Here is a 22,103-nt window from a genome sequence, read left to right as displayed (position 1 = left end):
ATCTTGCTGGTGTTCTCTTTTTATTACACTGACTTGTCGTTTGCCCACGTCTTTCTCATGCAATCCTATGTCCCGTTGTGCCATTTGGAGCGGTACTACCGCCAGGGGTAGCGGTACTACCGCCAGGACCCCAGCCTACCACGACCTGACTAGGGCTTTTAGGGTTGTCTCAAGGGGGAGCGGTACTACCGCCAGGGGGAGCGGTACTACCGCCAGGACCCCAGCGGTACTACCGCTAGCCCGTACCCCTTGGACTATATAAAGGAGGGGGAGCCTGTTTTTCCTGCCCTCTTTCTTCTTCCTCGTGGATCTCCCTTCCCCAACCCCGAACTCCCCCTATTTGGATCTCTATCTGTGGAGCCCCTTCTCTCCGTTGAGTTGGAGGGTTTGCTCCACTCCTCCTTCCTCCACCAAGTGCCATGGACTCCGGTAAAGCTCCTCCCTTTATTCTCTTTATTGGTATTTTCTTGTTCTAGGGGTAGGAGCATTGGTGATTTGGATCCATGACTATGGTTTTGTGCTTCGTTCTTGGATGGAACGAAGGACATATTCTAGGGGAGTGTAGGTCATATGATTCATTGCGTTTATATTGACATGCTCAAGGTTCTTCATGTTTTAGATCAAGCACTTTTTCTCTTATTTTGGATTAGATCTAAAACTTGGATCCTCTTGACTAGGCATGTCTTTATCTAGATGATTCTTAAGGTCCTCATGTGTTTAGGGCTAAGGTGGTTTTTGTAGTGATTCTATGAGTACCCATGGCCCTCGTAAATCCAATCTATTCGTTCCTATGGGTCTTTTTCTATTCAGATCTGAAAGTCAACCCCCTAGCGGTACTACCGCCCGGCTGGCGGTACTACCGCTAGGACCCCAGTGGTACTACCGCTAGGAGCCTAGCGGTACTACCGCCAGGTGTAGCGGTACTACTGCCAGGAGGATATTTTTCTTCTTTTCATTTTCTTGGCAATGTGAGTTTACTTTTATGCCTCTTTTTGCTCATTGCCTTGACTGCTCCTGTCGCTCTTTTTCGGTGTGTGTCTTGTGTGTCACAGGTGGTGCTCGCCGCTCGAATCCCCAACAGGACACCCAGCCGAAGCAGTATCGCACTCCAGATGCTCCAGAGGGCTCCGCCACTTCTGGTCTGAATCCCAAAAAGAAGTATTTCAAGAAGACAGCTCACAAGACCAAGGGGATCAACGTTCGCACTATGCCCCCTAAGGAGTTTCTGCGGTTCCGCAACCGCAATCACTATCTAGAAGAGAAGGCTCAGATCAAGGATGTCGAGCATGTTTGGTCACGGGATCACTGCATGATCTATCGCGACATCATCAAGCACTTCAAGAAGATGTTTGTTCCAGTTCAGTGGATTGACTTGGCTCACCTTCAGCGGAACCCGGATTACTTTGGTGAGGCTCTCTCTTTGATTGACAAGCTTGGCATTAAGGAGATCATCACCTTCAAGCACGACTTTGATCCAGATGTTGTGGCCCAATTCTATGTCACTGTTCACTTCTCACCTGATGACGAGCGCACCATGACTTGGATGACTAGTACTCAGAAGATGACAGGTTCCTGGTCAGAATTCATGAAGTTTCTCAAGGTCGACTTTCAGGGAGCTGACAATCCTCTTGGGTTGCGTCCTCATGCTCCATCTTCATCTACTGCCACCCCCAAGGACAGGCTGCAACAACTTTATGTGAAGAAAGGTGTGCTCCCCAAGCATCTGGATATCATGCACCGGATCTTCCGCAACACTCTCTTTCCTCGCATTGGCAACTTTGACGAGGTGCATGGTTATCTAGCTGAGATGCTTCTGCATTGTGAGGAGGCTAAGACTAAGGAATCTGTCCCTCTCGATATTTCTGACGTGATGTTCAATGAGCTCTGGAACTGCATCATGAACCGCAAGGTTCCCATCTACGGGCCCTACTTGTTTGCCTATATTCGCCAGAGGTGGCACGACGTCTATTTGATTGATGAGTTCCACATTCAGGCTGATTACTTTGTGCACGATCCTATCAGGCTCCACATCAAGGACAAATGGGCCAACCCATCCACTGCGTCTCAGCACATGGACACTCACACAGAGACTGCTGCTGAAAGAGGCCCCGCTTCTCAGTCCCACTCTTCTGCTATGCCATCTTGGGCAGTGAAACTAAAGGATAAAATGAAGACTCTCTTCTGTATGCAGGCCAAGGGACAGTACCAGTCTCATGTGGCCCAGAAGGAGAACCATCAGAGGCACAAGCGTGTCCTAAGGACACTTGATGTTGATATCTCCAGCGGCTCAGAGGACGACATCACTCCAGAGTCTGATTAGATGTGGGCTCAAGGTTATCAGTGGTCTGATGCAGAGGAGGAGGCGTCTGAGGAGGACAATGAGGAGGAGAAGGACGGTCCGGATGCGACGGACGAGTCTGGGGCTGATGAGGATGAGGAGTGACCACATGTGTCATTAGGTGTGCCCCTTTTTGGTGTCTTGTGCCAAAGGGGGAGAGAGTCTAGGAGCTGGATTTGAGATTTGAGCTTTGCTTATCTTATCGTGTTTGCTTTGAACTTGGTTTGCTCTTATTTGCTATCTTTGCTTTGTGTGATGTGAGACTTGAACTAGTGTGAGATTTATTTCTATCATATGATGTGAGTCATATGCTCCTTAATTTTCTATACCACTATCTTTATGTTCACATGCTATTCACTGTGCAAATCCGATATTGTCATCAATCCACCAAAAACGGGGAGATTGTTAGGGCATATTTTATGCCTAATTAATTTTGGTGATTGATGACAGTACCGCAAAGGACTAATCGTGTGTGTTAAGATTTCAGATACCACATGTCAACGGCACAAGACGACTCGCCCCCTCTTTCCATGGAACAGAAGCACGGTGTACTCCATGATTCTCCTTCTTTGAGTCATAGGAACGCCGTACTATTAAGAGGGGACCCGTAGTGGAAAGGTTTGGGTGGAATCAATTTTGCACGCACACACTTTATCTCCTTTCCCTTTACCTGCAACTTTGGAGTGGCTCCCGCCTCTGTTTTTATCTCATCTAAGCAAAAGGTCTCTCAGCGGTAGTACCGCTGTGCCTAGCGGTGGTACCGCTGGAACTGGCGGTAGTACCGCTAGCCCTGGCGGTAGTACCGCCCCTGATCAGCGGTAGTACCGCTCCAGGAGCTTAGTACCGCCTTCCTAGCGGCTGTACTTCGTCGGACCTTTTTGCAAAGACTTTCTTGGCGGTGGTTGGCCCGGTAGTGCTTCTGCACTACCATGGGCCCAGCGGTAGTACCTCTACAGCCAACGGTAGTACCGCGACAGCCAGCGGTAGTACCGCTGGAGTGCTAGCGGTAGTACCGCTGCAGCCAACGGTAGTGCCGCTAGGCTCGGGTTGTGAGTGGGAAAATGGTTGGATTCCCCCCCCCACTATATAAGGGGTTCTTCTTGCTGTAGAACCCTACCTTTGACCCTCCCAAGCTCCATTGTTGCTCCCTAAGCTCAAAAGTGCCCGATCTCTCTCCCTAGCCAATCAAACTTGTTGATTCTTTAGGGATTGGTTGAGAAGGCCTAGATCTACACTTCCACCAAGAGAAAAGTTGATTCCCCCACCAATCCCTTGCGGATCTTGTTACTCTTGGGTGTTTGAGCACCCTAGACGGTTGAGGTCACCTCGGAGCCACATTCCATTGTGGTGAAGCTTCGTGGTCTTGTTGGGAGCCTCCAAGCTTTGTGTGGAGTTTGCCCCAACCTTGTTTGTAAAGGTTCGGTCGCCGCCTTCAAGGGCACCTATAGTGGAATCACGATACCTTGCATCGTGTGAGGGCGTGAGGAGAATACGGTAGCCCTAGTGGCTTATTGGGGAGCATTGTGCCTCCACACCGCTCCAACGGAGACGTACTTCCTGTCAAAGGGAAGGAACTTTGGTAACACATCCTCGTATTCATTGGTTCTGCTTATGGTTATCTCTAACCTTTACTTTGTGTATGCTTATGTTGTTGTCTATCTCTTACTTGTCTTAGTTGTTCTTGTCGTTAGCATCATATAGGTTCACCTCATTGTTGCTATTTTAGTTAACCCGCATGTTTCTTACCCTAACTTGTTAAGATTAATTAAAAAGTGGCCGTTGCCTATTCACCCCCCCCCCCCTCTAGTCAACCATATCGATCCTTTCACTTTGCCGCTACTACCGCTACTGTTACTCTGTTGCTACTGTTGTTACTTTGTTGCTACTGGTGTCACTTTGCTGCTACTGGTTACTGTTGCTACTGTTGCTATCACACTACCTTGCTACTGATACTTTGCTGCAGATACTAAATCTTTCAGGTGTGGTTGAATTGACAACTCAACTGCTAATACTTGAGAATATTCTTTGGCTTCCCCTTGTGTCGAATCAATAAATTTGGGTTGAATACTCTACCCTCGAAAACTGTTGCGATCCCCTATACTTGTGGGTTATCATTCCTCTTCATGGAAAACTCAACGTCGATCACAAGTATCACCGGTCTATTGGGTCTCGGAGTTGGGGGTTGTCCAGGGGTGCGAAGGGCGTGACCTTTCCGCTCGTCTCTTCAGTTGGGGTAGCGGTGGATCAAGGGTGAGGTGGTGTCAAGGTCTTGGATGTCGGGGCGGCGGTCATGGTGGTGGTAGCACGGTGCTCATGGGCATAACACACGTCGCTTGGTGCTGCCCGCTGACCATGGTCGTGTGGGCGGCGTGATAGCTGGGATGTGGCGTTCGGTGGCGGTGAGTTGAAAACCTGTTCTATGCCCGATTAGACCGGTGGCGGCGAAGCTCGTTCCCTTCTTAAAGGTGGCATCGCGGCTCTCATTGCCCGTCGTGTTGCTCCAGGGGAAACTCTAATTCTAGTACCGGTGGTGGCGGCGTTCCGATGTCGTAACCTTCTTGAAGGCACCGCCTTGGAGCCCACGGTTCGTCATAGGCGGCTTCATCTCTTCACAGTGGCGTGTTCATAGTTGAATCCCCCGGTTGCTCTCATAGTGCTGGGGGTGATGTTGCTGCGTTGAGCGCCTATGTATCCTGCCTTGGGTGTGTGAGTGTGTTGTCGTGACGTGTGTATGTACCGGGTTGCTGATAATCGTTACTTTATATATAAAGCAGGGTGAAATCCTTTTTTGGTAAGATATACGGGGATATAGGGAAGCCCTGCCAAATACCCATGTTACTTCTAAAATGAGCATAGGACTGACGATTGATGATGACCGAAAATCAAGAGAAGAGATACAAGCGTGGACTAAGTTAATAGGGTCTCCCCTACTTGCGATAGACTTTTATTCTCTTGTCATTCAGCTTTTGTTATAGGGAGGTATATTCTCGAGAGTGTTTTCACTTCACATGATACTATACATGAGCTTCACCACTCTGTAATTCATGGGGTTGTCCTTAAATTAGAATATGAGAAGGCCTATGACAGAATAAATTGGGATTTCCTTGTGGAAACACTTTCCTCTAGAGGTTTTAGTAATAAATGGATTAGTTGGATCATGAGCACCATTGAAAATTGTTCCTTCTGTGTGTAATTAGGTGGAATGATATGAATGGTTCCCTTTTTGTAAGTGTTAAAGGGTTGAAACATGGGGATCCTCTTTCTGCCACTCTTTTTGACTTGGTTGTTTATGTTGTCTCCAAGATGTTAATTAAAAACTCACAAAATAATATTATATATAGGGTTCGCCCCAATATTGTTCCTGGTGGGATTATTAGCTTACAATATGCTGATGGTACCTTGCTATTTTTGGATCCTAGTATAGATAATTCTAGAAATAACAAATGGCTCCTTTCATGCCTTAACAATTTGTCTCGTATGAAAATTAATTTCAACAAATATGATCTGATGACTCTTAATGTGGATGTTGAGGTCTCTAAGATGTTAGCCCAAATTTTCTGCTGCAAACAGAGCTCTTTTTGTTTGAAATACCTTGGGGTTCTTTACATTTCACTAATTTTAGTAGGAAGGATCTCCAACCTATGATAGACAAGATTATTTGTAGGATACGTGGTTGAGGGGGGGCTTCTTAGTTATGAAGCCAAGCTTGTATTGCTCTCTGCTTGTATTGCAAGCATTCCCACGTATCTTATGTCCATTATAAAAATTTCAAAATGGGAAATTAAGGCCATTACTTCTCAAATGGATCATTTTCTTTGGGGAAACCTTGGTGATGTTCGTAAACACCATTTGGCAAACTAGGGCTTGTGTCCCAAAAAAGTCCTTTGGTGGTTTAGGTACTCCAAATTTAAGGGAACTTAACATTTCATTTATTGCAACTTAGACTAAGAGACATTTTATGTTCACAAACAAAAAAGCTGGATTTATTTGGTGAATTATAAATATCATACTAACAACCCTAATATTCTCTGGTCAAAGGTAAATGTGGGTTCTCCTTTCTGGAAAGGCCTTAGTTGGGTAATGGTTGGGTTCAGGCCTTTCTATAGGTGGAATCTGGGTAGTGGGTGTGATATTTACTTTTGGCATGATGTTTGGGTCAGACATTCTTCTCTAAAACCACAATTTTGGTACTTGTTTGACCTCCGCCAATATAAAAACTCAGTTGTGGGCCAGGTGTGGGATGGCCACGTACTGAAACTAACTTTCAGAAGATGTGCAGGTGCTTCTCTGTTTGGGATAATTTTAAAAGTACTAATAGCAAACATATTCAAAGCAAGGACGCAAATAGGCATGTTACGACCATGAATGCCTCTAGGGGTTATTCCACTAAATCCTTCTATAAGCAAATCAACTGGGGTGGGGTTTCTACTCCTCGCTGGGATAAATTCTGGAAAATCATTCTCCCCCATAGATACTTTGTCTTTTTAATGATTCACAATAAACCTTGACTAGAGACAAATTAAGCAAAAGAAAGCATCTCAATGATTTGTATTGCATTTTCTGTTGTGAAAATGAAACACTTGATCATATTTTATGTGATACTATTGCAAAAACTGTATAGGTAGATATTGTTATGCTTTTGGGTTTTCACCTCCTAACAATATAGATAAACTTCCTGCTTTATGGGATAGAAATAATAAGAAATATGTTATAGCTTTTGGCTTTGTTTGCTTCCATTTGGAGTGTATGGACCATGCTAGATGACTTGTGCTTCCAGGGAGTTGTGTGGAGGGATACCCGGATTATTTTGTGAAGGGCAAGCATGCTTCTTCCTTGCTGGACAATACTATGCTCGGATACACAATCAAGACTTATAAAGGAGTGCATGTTGCTTCTGGATCGAAGAAGAACTTCTGACGATCGCCTAGTGAGGGACAATAACAAGAGCAACCGGGAAGACTAACTTAGCTTCCTTCTATTAGCCCATTCCAGCTAAACAGTTAACATGTAATTGCTAGTTTTTGTTGTTGCACTTCCTGCTATATTTTTTAGTTTGCTTGGGGACATTTAAAACCTTCTAGATCGGCTACTTTGGCTTGCTCAAGTGCTATGACCAATCTATGTCATTCGTTGCCTCGTTCTAATAAAATGGGGCAGGGCAATCCCTTTTCGTCAAAGAAAAAACGTGGAGTGTTCTCTCCATGCTAGCAGCCCCAGTGGGTATGGATGGTGACCCGAACTCCTTAGACATTCGTAATGAGCATATTGCAATTTGCAAGTACATGACATATTACGCAACACTATTTTTTACCTTTACCAAAATGCATTTCCCGCATCTGTATTGCAATTTACAAGTACACGACATGACTTGATGGGGTTTGCTAGGTGTGTGTTTCAGTGGCTGCGCGCCTTGCGTTGGTATTTCACTTTGTACTACTTGCATGATGTGTCATGTATTGTGTTTGGCTTGCTGCAAGTACTTAGGGCCATGTTTGGTTTCCCATGTTTGAACAACCTATCAACACATTGAGTTGGAATGTGAGAGGGCTAAACTGCCCGGATTGTAGAGCTACGATTACGGCCATTCTCGAGGGGTCCTCATGTCATTTTGTTTCTATGCACGAGATGAAGCTTAGCTCACTCGACATGTTCATTGTGGCTTCCCTCGTTGGAAATAGACTCCGTAGTTTTGCACATCAACAGGTCTTGGGGACTAGAGGTGGCTTCTTTTTGTATGGGGCGAAAGCCTCCTCGACTTCTCAGACATCATCGTCTCGACCTACTGCATGTTGGCCTTGGTGCGGATCCGGGATATCGGTGTCACCTTCAAAACCACCTATGTGTACGGTCCCACCGATCCGGCGAGCAAAGAAGCCTTCTTTGCACAGCTCATCAGCCATAAGCCTTTGCCGGGTGTGGCATGGCTGGCCTCCGGTGACTTTAATCAAATCTATCGTGCAAGGGACAAAAATAAATGGAATGTGAACAGGAGCAGGATCAACCACTTCCGCGCGGCTTTGCAATCCTATGAGCTTAAAGAAATCCATCTACAGAATAGGCACTTCATTTGGAGTAACGAGTGATCCAACCCGAGCATATGCAGTCCCGACTCCTTCCGCAATGCGGAATGGGACACCGCTTTGAACACCCACGTCCTCCATGTGCTTTCGTCCTCCCTTTTTGACTGTTTCCCGCTCCTTCTAGCCGATGACAAAGGGCTGAGGCGACCACGCTCCCTTAAATTTGAGAACATCTGGATATCCCTGCCTGGGTTCTTTAAGGTGATTCAAAAGTCCTGGAGCAAACATGTGCCTCACTCAGAGTCCTACCAAGTTCTACATCATAAGCTCAAAAAAACGTGCTTCGCCTCTCTGAATGGAGCACAAAAATGTTCTCCGAGGTCAACGGATTCTTCGGTTAGAAATTGCTCAGGATGAGTGGCATCTCTCTGTTGGAAATATGCCCTAGAGGCAATAATAAATTAGTTATTATTATATTTCTTTGTTCATGATAATCGTTTATTATCCATGCTATAATTATATTGATTGGAAACACAATACTTGTATGGATACATAGACAAAACAATGTCCCTAGTAAGCCTCTAGTTGACTAGCTCGTTGATCAAAGATGGTCAAGGTTTCCTGACCATAGGCAAGTGTTTTCACTTGATAACGGGATCACATCATTAGGAGAATCATGTGATGGACTAGACCCAAACTAATGAAACGTAGCATGTTGATCGTGTCATTTTGTTGCTACTGTTTTTCTGCGTATCAAGTATTTATTCCTATGACCATGAGATCATATAACTCACTGACACCAGAGGAATGCCTTGTGTTTATCAAACGTCACAACGTAACTGGGTGACTATAAAGATGCTCTACAGGTATCTCCGAAGGTGTCCGTTGAGTTAGTATGGATCAAGACTGGGATTTGTCACTCCGTGTGACGGAGAGGTATCTCGGGGCCCACTCGGTAATACAACATCACACACAAGCCTTGCAAGCAATGTGACTTAGTGTAAGTCATGGAATCTTGTATTACGGAACGAGTAAAGAGACTTGTCGGTAAACGAGATTGAAATAGGTATGCGGATACTGATGATCGAATCTCGGGCAAGTAACATACCGAATGACAAAGGGAATGACATACAGGATTATATGAATCCTTGACACTGAGGTTCAACCGATAAGATATTCGGAGAATATGTAGGATCCAATATGGGCATCCAGGTCCCGCTATTGGATATTGACCGAGGAGTCTCTTGGGTCATCTCTACATAGTTCTCGAACCCGCAGGGTCTGCACACTTAAGGTTCGACATTGTTTTATGCATATTTGAATTATATGGTTGGTTACTGAATGTTGTTCGGAGTCCCGGATGAGATTACGGACGTCACGAGGGTTTCCGGAATGGTCCGAATACGAAGATTGATATATAGGATGACCTCATTTGATTACCGGAAAGTTTTCGGCATTATCGGGAATGTACCGGGAGTGACGAATGGGTTCCGGATGTTCACCGGGGGGCAGCCCACCCAGGGGAAGCCCATAGGCCTTAGGGGTGCCACACCAGCCCTTAGTGGGCTGGTGGGACAGCCCAAGAGGCCCTATGCGCAGGAGAGAAAGAAATCAAAGAGAAAAAAAGGGGGAAGTGGGAAAGTGGAGAAGGACTCCACCTTCCAATCCTAGTTGGACTAGGATTGGAAGGGGAGGACTTCCCCCCCTTGCTTCGGCCGACCCCTTGGGGCTCCCTTGAGCCTCAAGGCAAGGTCCTCCCCCTCCCTCCTATATATACGGAGGTATTAGGGCTGATTTGAGACAACTTTTCCACGGCAGCCCGACCAGATACCTCCACGGTTTTTCCTCTAGATCGCATTTCTGTAGAGCTCGGGCGGAGCCCTGCTGAGGTTAGATCACCATCAACCTCCGGAGCACCATGATGCTGTCGGAGAAGTCATCTACCTCTCCATCTCTCTTGCTGGATCAAGAAGGCCGAGATCATCGTCGAGTTGTACGTGTGCTGAACGCGGAGGTGCCGTTCGTTTGGCACTAGATCGGACCGGATCGTGGGACGGATCGCGGGACGGTTCGTGGGACGGTTCGCGGGGCGGATCGAGGGACGTGAGGATGTTCCACTACATCAACCGCGTTTATTAACGCTTCCTGCTGTGCGATCTACAAGGGTACGTAGATCGGAAATCTCCTCTCGTAGATGAACATCACCATGATAGGTATTGCGTGTGCGTAGGAAAAATTTTGTTTCCCATGCGACGTTCCCCAACACTCTCCACCGAGGAGTCCGACCTCCTGGCTAGGCTAAAGCAGAGAGTGATTAGCCTGGTAGTTCTTCGAAGAGCAAGGAAGATCCAGTGTACGAGGATGGCCAATCTAAAATAAGGGGATGCGAACACTAAATTCTTCCACCGCTGCATCAATGCTAGAAGAAAAAAATCATATCCACAGAATCAAACATGCCCAAGGATAGGTGACGGAGCACAGACAGAAGGCAAAGATCATCCATGACCACTTCTCTGATGTCATGGGATGGGAAGAGAAGAGCAACTTCGACTTTAATTGGGATGAAATAGGCATCTAGCCACATGACCTGCATGAGCTTGGCGATGTCATAACCGAAGAGGTGGTCTGGGCGGCCATTAAAGAAATGCCCAATGACAAGGCTCCTGGCCCGGATGGCTTCACTCGCATTTTCTTTAAGAAATGCTTCGACTCCCTTCGTACGAACAACTTGCAATGGCTCAACTCGGCCAATGTGATCCTTCTGCCTAAGAAGGAGGGCGCAGAGGGCCTATTAACCTCATTCACACCATCGCAAAAATCATCGCCAAGATTTTATCCCTTCGTCTTATACCACACATGAATATCCTAGTCTCCAACGCGCAGAGTGCGCTCATAAAGAGAAGGAGCATTCATGATAATTTCATGTATGTTCACAACTTTGCGTGTCGACTACACAAGTGCAAGACACTGGCCCTCTTGTTCAAACTCGACAATAAAAAGGCTTTTGACTCTGTCATATTGGAGTGCGTTCTGGACCTTCTGCAATGCATGGGGTTTTCTGGATAAATTCTGGAATTGGATTGTTGCACCACTCTCCTCTTCATCCTCGTGTTTCCTCCTCAACGGTCTACCGGGTCCCCCGATCAGGCATGGATGTGGCTTTCGCCAAGGGGTCCCTATTTCGTTGCTCCTGTTTGTCCTTGCAATAGATGCTCTACACAAGATTCTTGAACTGGTAATGTGCAAGGGCATCATACATAAGATCCGAGGTCGAGGGGCCATGGTGAGAACCTTCCTCTATGCCGTTGGTGCTATTGTTTTCATGGAACCAATTAAGAATGATATCGACAATTTAGTTGTGATCTTAAAAGGGTTTGGTGACCTGACAGGCCTATGTACCAACTTCCATAAAAGTTCAGTGGTGCCCATTTGATACGTCAATCTTGATTTAGTGTGCATCCTGCATAGTATCCCGGCTTCAAGGACGTCCTTTCCAATCAGATATATGGGCATTCCGCTTCAGCATGGCAGTTGAGGAGGGTTGACTTCCAATGCCTAGAAGACAAGGCACCCGGGAAATTGGTCACCTCGGACGGGAAAAACATCACTACCATTGGACACATGGCCCTCGTTCGTCCTGCCATCACCTCACAGGTTGTGTACTCCATCACACCCCTCATTGTACCACAGGGCTCCCTCAACAATCTCAACAAGATTGAGCGGCCATTTCTGTGGTCCCGCTCGGATAAAACTACCGGTGCAAAATGCAAAGTCAACTGTGACATTGTATGTCGACCCCCAAGCTATGACGGCCTAGGTGTTCTATACACCGACAAGTTTGCTCGTGCCTTGTGACTGAGATGGCTATGAATGGAAGGAACCGAGCAAACTGCGGGTGGGGCTAGGAAACCCTTGCACTGAGAGGACCACGATTTCTTTTATGCCTCCACTATTATCATCATGGGCAATGGGGCCAAAACACCTTTTTGGGGCTCGCCATGGCTGCTTGGTCGCAAACCTAAGGAAATTGCTCCCCACATTTTTTAGGCCTTGAGGAGAAAGAACTGGAAGGTGCACAAGTCGCTCAAGGAGAATGCTTGGATGCTCAGAATCAGAAGAGACACCGTCATCACAGGCCACCATGTTCGGGAATTTTTTACCCTCTCGATGCTCATTCACGACTTCCATCTCAACGAGCACTCCAAGGATGACGTTATATGGAAACATTCTATGGATGGTTCATATTCGACATCGACCGCGTACAAGGTGTGGTTCCTTGGGTTGGCGCTCTCCCTCACAGACTTCATAGTTTGGAAGGTGTTGGCGCCCCCGAAAGTAAAATTCTTCGCATGGTTCGCCCTGCAAGATCGGATTTGGACCGTCGGTCGGCTTGCGCGGCGTGGTTGGGCTAACCGTGGCTTATGCCCTCTCTACAAACGGGAACAAGAGACGGACATCCACCTCTTCGTCAAATGCTGCTTCACTACTAGGCTTTGGCATTTGATCATCGATAAATATGGTCTACACTTTGCGTAGTTCCTTTTGAAGTGGTGGGATAGGCGAACCAACTCGAGCAACCCTAATCGGCGAACCAACTCGAGCAACCCTAATCGACGTGCCGTGACTTCTTTCACCATAGTGGTGTCATGGACAATATGAAATGAGAGGAACGTTAGGGTGTTCCGCCATAAAAAATACGACAGGGCAAACCTTTAGGTTACGACGGGGGCAAAGAAACTAGGAAAAAATGTACTACGCGAGTAATTGTCATACCGTTATTGCGGTGTTTTTATAACACTACGTAACTCTATTCTCCTCTCATTTAATCGATGAGACAAATGACAAATGTTTTACCTCCGTTTTGAAGAAAAAAATGCACTTTTCAGTAGAAAAAAAATATGATAATACATAGTAGTAACGTATCGTATCCAAAATTACCCTATGCATGCAGCCGCTAATACACATCACAAACAATCTGGCATTGTGCACCTGCTACGGTCTACACGCACTGCAGTCTACAGGTACAGTAGCAGAAGGACGCGCCACCGCCTACCGTTTTCCGTCTTCAGCGCTCAGGGAGGCGTTCTTATTGTTACTGCAGACTTATTCCACTAACTGTGTTGTACAGAATAATCACCTGCCTCCTCGTCCATAACGTCCAGCTTAACTTGAGGTTGGTCCACCCGTCAGTGGCTGGTCGCCAGGGCAGTAACCAGTAGGCCGAAGACGAAGAATGGTTGCGCGCTCGCCTGCGTTCAAGCACAGTAGTAAGATGGTGGCAGCGTTAAGCTTGCAGTTCTGGAACGGGGCACGGATCGGACAGGAAGAAAGATAATGCATGCGAGAGACGGCGACCGACGAGCGGCGCACCTGGTATTTGACGTCGTACTTCACAGGGTCCTTCAGGAAGTACTGAAACTGCTCCAGGAAATTAAGGATTAGAGTGTACAGAACATAAGTGGGAACGGTTCAGATTGTTCAGCAGGCAAAATCGTCTATAGTTTTCATGTTCTTATAAGAGCTATAAAGGCCAGTCTGACAAGCCATGCAGTTGTAGATAATTCTGTTGTTCATAACTCCAAACGATTTCAATTATTTGGTTTGATGGCGTGAATAGGAAATTTCTGAAAAAGGGGAGCATGTTCTGAAATACAACGAGAAATGATAATATCCAAGGTCCAAAAAGATTGGTCAGCTCACCTGCAAGATCACCTGGGGAATTGTCAGTCCAACTAGTGCCAAGGCATAATACAGCTTGCCAGTACTCAGGAGGTAGGCTAAAAATGGAGTTACAAGATTAGGTAGGCTGAAAATGGAGTTACAAGATTATGAAGTTCCCAACATAAATTCGGATAGATAGATAGATAGATAGATAGATAGAGAGAGAGAGAGAGAGAGATAATGAACGTAAGTTTCCTGTGATCCCTAATTTATAGAACAATTCAGGCACTCTTGTTTGTCTCAACTAAAACAGAGAAAATAGTTATACTACGGCAAGCTTTGGGTGCAGTTTGTCTTCATCTGAAAATTTCTGGTAATGCTCAACAACTCTTCTTTTTTTTTTGCATTAAACACATCTTATGTTACTATAGCTAACAGTAACTGTGTTCCAAGGTTCGGTGAAAGCTTCCATCATTAGGTTGAAAATTTGAAGTGCGACCCATTCCTTTTTAGGCAAACAGTATGATTCTTTTCACAGCTAGCACATGACAGTTGCATAAATCCATGAACCACTTAATCATATGTAAAGGAAATGACTTAAGTAAGTCTTGAAGGAAGAAAGATACGGCAAAACTGTGTCTTTACCTGCAACAGATAATTGAGTGATGTCGATTGCTCCAACACATATCCATTTTGCAGTGTCCATACCAAAAGCAACAGGAAGTGACTACAAAAAGGTAAAATGGTAAACAGATATGCTGTGACAACAAACCTAAAATACAGATGGAAAGAATAATAACCTGAAGTCCCAGAGTTCTATCCCCCTCAATACTCTTAAAATCATTTACGATGGCAATCCCTAGCTACAAAGCCAGGAAAAACAGTCAGCGGTCATGATCGCATACATGATTGCAAACAAGCAAACAGATCATGAAATATAAATACCCCAGCTATGCTGTACAGAGTAGTTAGGACAACAATATCAGGAGTAAGAGTTCCAAATAACGCCTGGCCAGCCCACCTGCACAAAAGAGATGGGGATTTTACGGTAACTTAGAAGAGTAATTCTGGTTCTAGAATCCTAATATGGAGTTCATCTTGCCTAATAATCTCGATGCACCTTATATAGTTTAGCACAAACGGTACCGTGAGCCTCAGGCCACACGTGCACTTCAGATGGAAAGTGGTAGTGGTGTATGCCTTGGAGCCAAGTGAATTGTCTGATGCACATACCACGTGGTATTTGCTTGAGTGTTAGATAAATGTTATTAAATAACTTCGGTAGTCAATCACTAAACTACCAAGAGCTTTGAAGTAATGTATGCATATTCCTGCAGATCACACAACCTCGAGGCTAAAGGAAAGTTGAAGAACTTGGGCTCAAATTGGTCATCATGGGAGAGAGAGGGAGAGATCTGGTTATGGATTTGTGGTTCCTCAATCACGGGCTAGGGTTGTGAGGGTTGGTAAGTGACAGTTGTGATGGGACTGAATGCAATATATTATCATTAACGTAAGTACAATCCTTTCTAGTACTTGGTGTTGTAGTCTGATAAAATCCAAACTAATTTGTCCATTAAATTGAAAAAATAATGGACAGTCCACAATATTTTGTGGCTACCATAAATGAGTCAATATATATAGATGCATCTTCTTACATATAATAGTATGGGTGACATCCAACAGAACATTGTATATTCAACATGAAAAAAAAATATTCACAGCTTTGATCATACCAGGGCAAGCCAATGTAACTCGCACCAAGAGCAAAGTTTCCTATCCATCCGTTCTGCTTGAGCTGAAATGCGTAATAATAAAAAATGAACATTTTGTTATCAAAGAGTTCATGGCACATAGTGTACTATGCTAAAACAAGATGCAGAATGCATAGAACACAAGTATTAAGTACCTTGAGAGGCGGTGCTGAATATATGTAAGAAAGCAAGGACCCACCCAGAGCAAGGTAAAAAATAATAGGAAAATCATGCCCTGCCTGAAATGAAACAAGAGAATAAGCAAAGAAAGAACACATCTTCAACCTCTTAGTATACTAAAGTGAGTCTTTTCGAGACTTACCCATACGTCTAACAAAGCACCCAACCCAAGACCTGCTAACAATAATACCCAGATCTGAGTAATTACCTGGATCAAATCAACATCATTAGTAAGACATGGCAATTCTCAGTGAACGTCTGACATCAGCCTTTAGAATTAGATCGGACGATCGGAAGCTCGTCATTATCACGAAACCAATTTGGTTTGGAACGTTCTGCAGTAGTTTGTAGCAATACATACTTCTCATCATCTCAAAGGAAAACAAATCCCCTTGGATAAAAAGGTCAATCTAAAAATGGGGTTTCAAAGAGTAAAAGCACAACAATTTCAAGCAAAGTATCACATCAATCAACCGGCCATCTAGATGACCGCAGACTCTAATAAGAACAGAACCCGCATGATTACCATTAAAACGAAGCAATGATGGGGACAGGCAAGTTATGCGTTCTGATGTTCTGAGAAAAAAAAAAGGAAAATGAGGGTGAGCCCTCAGCCTCTGGATCGATTGATGCATTCAGCCATCTTTATTAAAAAGGTTATTGTACAGTATCTTGCTCCAAAATAATATTAAATGATACAACGGTATATTTTAAATGAGAGATGTTGGACTTTTGACATGAAAAATGCATTGTCTATTGTTGATAATGACCTTAAAACGTAAAGACAAAGTCCCTGTGCAGCGTTCTAGCATCCTAAGAATTGATGTCTCTTATCCATGTACCATAACTGGATAATACTGCAAATAAAAAGGGTCAACTTATGATACAAATATGCTTACTTATTGAAAGAATATAAACAAGTACATGTGAAAACGAATAAGAAAAAGGATATATAGACACAGATAACTAAACTTCTTGTGAGCATGCGGTACATGGTTATGACAGCGATATATTTGAGATGTCTGCTTAACAGTTATAGAAGTCATAAAGCATTCTCTAACAAAAAAATTGGAAAGGAAATACTAGGATATTCTACAGTGGTTGTTTTATGAATAAGGAAGGAGAAACAATATGACACGTTGCTCAAAAGATAATGTTCTCTAGAGTCTTAGTCAAGATCATATTTTCTTGATGATGCAATAAACTTTGTAATAAGTGTGGCTGCATGCATCTATGATGCAGCGGCTGGGGGTAACAAAAGCCTCCGTTATCTAAAAAAAGTCCTCAAAAAATAAGAAATCAACAAGTTCCTTTTATGCATGTAGAATCTACTAACAGAAGCATGTTGGATTTCACCCAAGGATCAATCACATTAAAAATCACCAACACATGTGCACGAAAATCTGTTCGTCAGGCGTGCATTGTGTTTCTTTTTTTTATTTATTTCCCGGTCTAGCATGCAATCTCACAACCCTTTTGCACGTATATATAGGACCAGAGCTAGGACCTACTCGACTTAGGTGACTTAGCAGTTAGCACAACTCGGACTCAAATTACTACTGAGTACTCACCAAGACGTAGACCTATACTCATATCCCACGCAACTAGCACCAAGGCATAGAAACCAACTCCAAAACACGCCCGCTAGAAAACTAATCGGACCAATATTACTTAGACTTACTGCAAGCAAACACAAACCTGAACATAATTCAACCGGACTGCATTAGAGGCAATATTGTTTCCAACAATGCATGCACACACATGTCCAAGTAGTCAGATATCAAGATCAGTGTTTGTTCGCTATTAATTGCATGATGAGTTAAAGATGGATCTAGTGGTATGATGACATGGTTCACATTTTAAGCTCATTGGTTATTACAATACAGTAATCTCACTCCCGAAGACGGTCATACCTCATTTTCTGATATAGCTCCAGAAGGAATAGGACGATAAGGCTCATTAATAGCATCGATGTCTCGGTCGTACCAGTCATTAATTGTCTACAAGCAATAGTTTTTGAAACTGACATATTCTTTAGTACAAATAGTTTTCCATGAAACAATATGTGAGGTTATAAAATATGAATAGAACAAACACAATGAATATAGAGTAAACCTGCGTGTATCCTGTAAGACATGGACCCGACATTAGCATGCAAACAATAGATTTTGCAACATCTTCAACTGTCCAGTGGAAATTTCCTAAAACATGAGAAGTTCAAATAAGCATAAGCAATTGAGCATAGTAGTTGCATTGTATGCCAAGAGGGACATCATTCATGAGCACAGAAGCCGTGATGGTATTGTATTTTCATCCTAAACCCTAGAAGTTCTAGACATCGGGCAAGAAGGGAGAAGAGTATTGCTGAGTTTCCATGTGTTGTTTTGTTGCAGAAACTGGGTGAAGTTTCCTGTGTACTCCAAAATCAATATTCATCCTAAATCAATATTCAATTCTTTGGCCTATTCCAAAATAAATAAATGTGACTAGGGATAGTGAGAGAATATATTGTAAGCCCACAGAGCATATCAACACCATTGCTCAAAATAGGTTTTCGCCCGCTTTATAAATAAAGCCACACGGCCGAACGACCATTGCAAGCCAGCACAAGTGCACAACTTAAATCGCCCGGTCAAGAAATTCTTTGCTGCAGAGGAATGTAGCACAATATATCAACGATGCGCCGCATATGGAAAAATACAGTTGTCCAACTCCACTTAAGTAAAAGAAAAGAAAAACATGTACAGATAAAATCATAATAGGCGATAAAGCATACCGGAGGCAGCTGCTCCACAAAGCACTCCCCAGACAAGCGGAGGCCATGTCACTGGCTTAGTAAGTTGAAGACGGATCTTCCATATGTTCTATATGCAGCATGATAAAGAGGGGGTCAATAAGCAAAGTATCATTTCTAGTCCCTACATAAAAATAGCTACATAGCGATTCGTATGAGCTCAAAGCTAGTGTTATACAATGCTCGCATGTCATCATAAGCAGAAATTGCATAGAACATACTTCTCAAGAGAAGGTGGGATTCATAAATTTCAGCATCCACAGACAGACATATGCCCGACCAACACATTGGCTGCATGCTGAATCCCCAATTCAACACATGCCCGACCAACCAACCAACTAACAAACCACTCCGATTTGGATTCATAAATATGTCCAGTTCACGGGAACAGATTAATGACTCACGTCTTCTTGCTTGGCGCCCTTAATTCCGAGCAGCTGGTTGAAGCTCGACCCTGCCGCCGGCGCCTTCTCCGGGACCTTCGGCTTCGTTGCTGCCGCGCCCAACCCACCAAAACAAATCACGCATTAGAACCTCAACCGAAACGCCCGGGAATCAATCACAGAACAAGCTGAACTTCATAAGGAAGGGGCGCTCACTTTCTTTAGCGTCGGCGTCGGCCGCGCAGACCACTGGGAACGGCCGCCGCCCTGCGAACGGAACTCATATGCATCAGCACAACACGCGGCAGCATACACACACAGTAAAATAATAAGCGAGAGAGAGCAAGAGGGGTACGGCTGAGGGTTAGAGAAGGAGGCGGTAGGGAGAGGAAGCGGAGAGGGGGGCGGAAGGCGGTGGAGGAGGAAGATGTGGCGGCGGCGGCGGCCAGGAAGTGGGAGGTGGCCATGGGGAAGCGGAGAGGAGGAGCCAGCCGCTAGCTGTTTGGACTTGGGAGTGGACAGTGGGAAGTGTGGGAGGGGAGGATAACGCCGGCGCAGTTCGTGCCTGTTGGCCGGCTTTGATTCGGAGGACAGTAAAAAAATGTGGGGATTGAAATGTTAGAGCATCTTAAACAGATTTATGTAAAAGTTGATTGGACATTACACAGAGGTTGCGTCAATTAATTTAGACTAGCAAAACGGTCCGTGCGTGTAATGGATAGTAAAGATTTCTTACCTGAGACGTTATTATTTTGATCCAATTTTGATTCTGACTCGTCATATTTTGATCCAGTAATGTTACACGTACATAAGTTTACAGGGGTTTTACAAGCAAGTGAATTTTGATTAGAGATTAAGGGGACGGGCCCCATTGGGAAAGGTTAGTTAGGATGAAAAAAATCCTAGTCAGTGTGTAACCTTTATAAGTCTTTGTATGTTTAGCATTTTTTATGTGCACCCATGAGACCATTCAGGTATCATTGATGTGGTATTGTTCGACATTGAGGAGGCCGTGTTTATAAATTAATTATATTTAATAAAGCCTAAATGTATATCCATCATATGCAATAGATGAACATAAATGAAGATTGTATTTATCAATTCAATTGTTATCTTCAAACAAAAAATCCAACTATTAACATTCAATTACCATCGGATGAATAGTTCAGATGTTTTTAAAATAAACATTCATGTACTTCTGATATTCATCAATTTTATAAGTGAATGTATAATCTATAAAAATTATTTGTGTATTCACCATAAAAAAAGTGTAGTCCGTTGGTAAAAACGTGCGTGGATTCTGTCAAAAAAGGACACGTACGTAAGGTCTTAGATTATAAAATATGTATAAAGAAAGAACCTAGTACAAGTACATCATGTTCAGAGATTATAACATTTCCAAATATTAACGCTTAAGTCGTCGGTACGAAATAAAGACAAATATTGATTAACATTGTATCCTATATAGTATTTTAAAAATACTTAACATGTAAAATAACAACATATTCAAACTGTACACATTTTTCTAATCAAATTTTATATATAACATGTTTAAATTGGATTGACGGTTTGAAAGATATTGTTATTCGAAAATATATATTTATTCTGAATAGACTCCGGAGTTATTAACGCATATGTCAGGGGGTTTACATAAAATTTTACAAAAAAGATTCACGCTGAATAAATTTGGACCGCGGATTATTTAGCATAAAAGTAAGGGGTCTTGTGTAAAATGCAAAAAAAACGGTTCGGTCTCACTTATAAACGGACTGCGGGTTAATTAACGAAAATGACACGGACTTTTCTGCAAAAACGCCACGACGTACGACGGGAATCAGTATTTGCTTTATTATTAAATAGAGATTAAAGGAAGTACCTGAAATGGTTTTATGTGTGAAAAAAGAAGGTTTTTAGGCACACCAAATCTACAGTAACAGATGATATGAAATTCATACCATGAAACTTCCAAACTTAAGCATCGTTCATTGTACATTTTAAAAAATCACCATTATTAGACATAACGATATCACTTAAATAAGTATAAGGGTCGCGATATTTATCACATGTGTGGCATCTAAGGGGTGCTTGTCGCACGTTTCGTGTGGTATCTACGCAGAACAGCCCGCACGCGCACGTCTCGCGTCCCACTTAGGTGCTTGCACGCCCGGGTGTGTCACCCTGCGGTGCGCACATCCGGGCGTGCCACCCCACGGCCCGCACGACCAACAATTCTCCCTCCCCGAGAACTAGAGTAGGTCCCCGCGCGAAAGAGTTGTTGGAAATATGCCCTAGAAGCAATGATAAATAGTTATTATTACATTTCCTGTTTAAAGATAATCGTTTATTATCCATGTTATAATTTATTGAATGAAAGCATAGATACATGTGTGGATACATAGACAAAACAATGTCCCTAACGAGCCTCTAGTTGGCTACGAGTTGATCAATGATAGACAAGGTTTTCTGACTATATGCAAGTGTTGTCACTTGATAACTGGATCACATCATTAGGAGAATCATGTGATGAACTAGACACAAACTATGAACGTAGCATATTGATCGTGTCGTTTTATTGCTATTGTTTTCTGCGTGTCAAGTATTTATTCCTATGACCATGAGATCATATAACTCACTGGCACCGGAGGAATACCTTGTGTGCATCAAACGTCACAACGTAACTGGGTGACTATAAAGGTGCTCTACAGGTATCTCCAAAGGTGTCTGTTGAGTTAGTATAGATCAAGACTGGGATATGTCACTCCGTTTGACGGAGAGATATCTCGGGGCCCACTCGGTAATACAACATCACACACAAGCCTTGCAAGCAATGTGACTAAGTGTAAGTCACGGGATCTTGTATTACGGAACGAGTAAAGAGACTTGCCGGTAACGAGATTGAAATAGGTATGCGGATACCGACGATCGAATCTCGGGCAAGTAACATACCGAAGGACAAAGGGAATGACATACGGG

At 43.8% G+C, this 22,103-nt stretch overlaps 1 protein-coding gene across 1 annotated transcript; it reads right to left on the bottom strand.

The window, feature by feature from the left end:
- Positions 1-13,217: 13,217 nt before the first annotated feature.
- On the bottom strand, positions 13,218-19,678 carry LOC123441047 (chlorophyll synthase, chloroplastic). Its single transcript, XM_045117575.1, has 15 exons — positions 19,486-19,678; positions 19,347-19,397; positions 19,152-19,240; positions 18,730-18,817; positions 18,069-18,154; positions 17,867-17,953; positions 16,096-16,161; positions 15,929-16,012; positions 15,756-15,817; positions 14,965-15,040; positions 14,820-14,882; positions 14,665-14,746; positions 14,059-14,135; positions 13,729-13,776; positions 13,218-13,607 (listed from the first exon to the last, which is right to left on the bottom strand). The coding sequence occupies exons 1-15, from the start codon at positions 19,595-19,597 to the stop codon at positions 13,545-13,547; spliced, it is 1,134 nt and encodes a 377-aa protein (XP_044973510.1). The 5' UTR covers positions 19,598-19,678; the 3' UTR covers positions 13,218-13,544.
- Between the last annotated feature and the right edge of the window lie 2,425 nt (positions 19,679-22,103).

Source organism: Hordeum vulgare, chromosome 1H (genome assembly GCF_904849725.1).
Source record: "Hordeum vulgare subsp. vulgare chromosome 1H, MorexV3_pseudomolecules_assembly, whole genome shotgun sequence".
NCBI lineage: Eukaryota > Viridiplantae > Streptophyta > Magnoliopsida > Poales > Poaceae > Hordeum > Hordeum vulgare.
Note: the sequence above shows the minus strand (reverse complement) of the source record. Positions and strands in the feature narration are given on the sequence as shown.

Coding starts and splice junctions, on each gene's coding strand:
- LOC123441047 (XM_045117575.1), bottom strand. CDS start 19,597: ATGGCCACCTCCCACTTCCTGGCCGCCGCCGCCGCCACATCTTCCTCC. Junction 18,818..19,151: donor AGGGCGCCAAGCAAGAAGAC/GTGAGTCATTAA, acceptor TGCTGCATATAG/AACATATGGAAGATCCGTCT. Junction 15,818..15,928: donor ATTCAGCACCGCCTCTCAAG/GTACTTAATACT, acceptor TACGCATTTCAG/CTCAAGCAGAACGGATGGAT.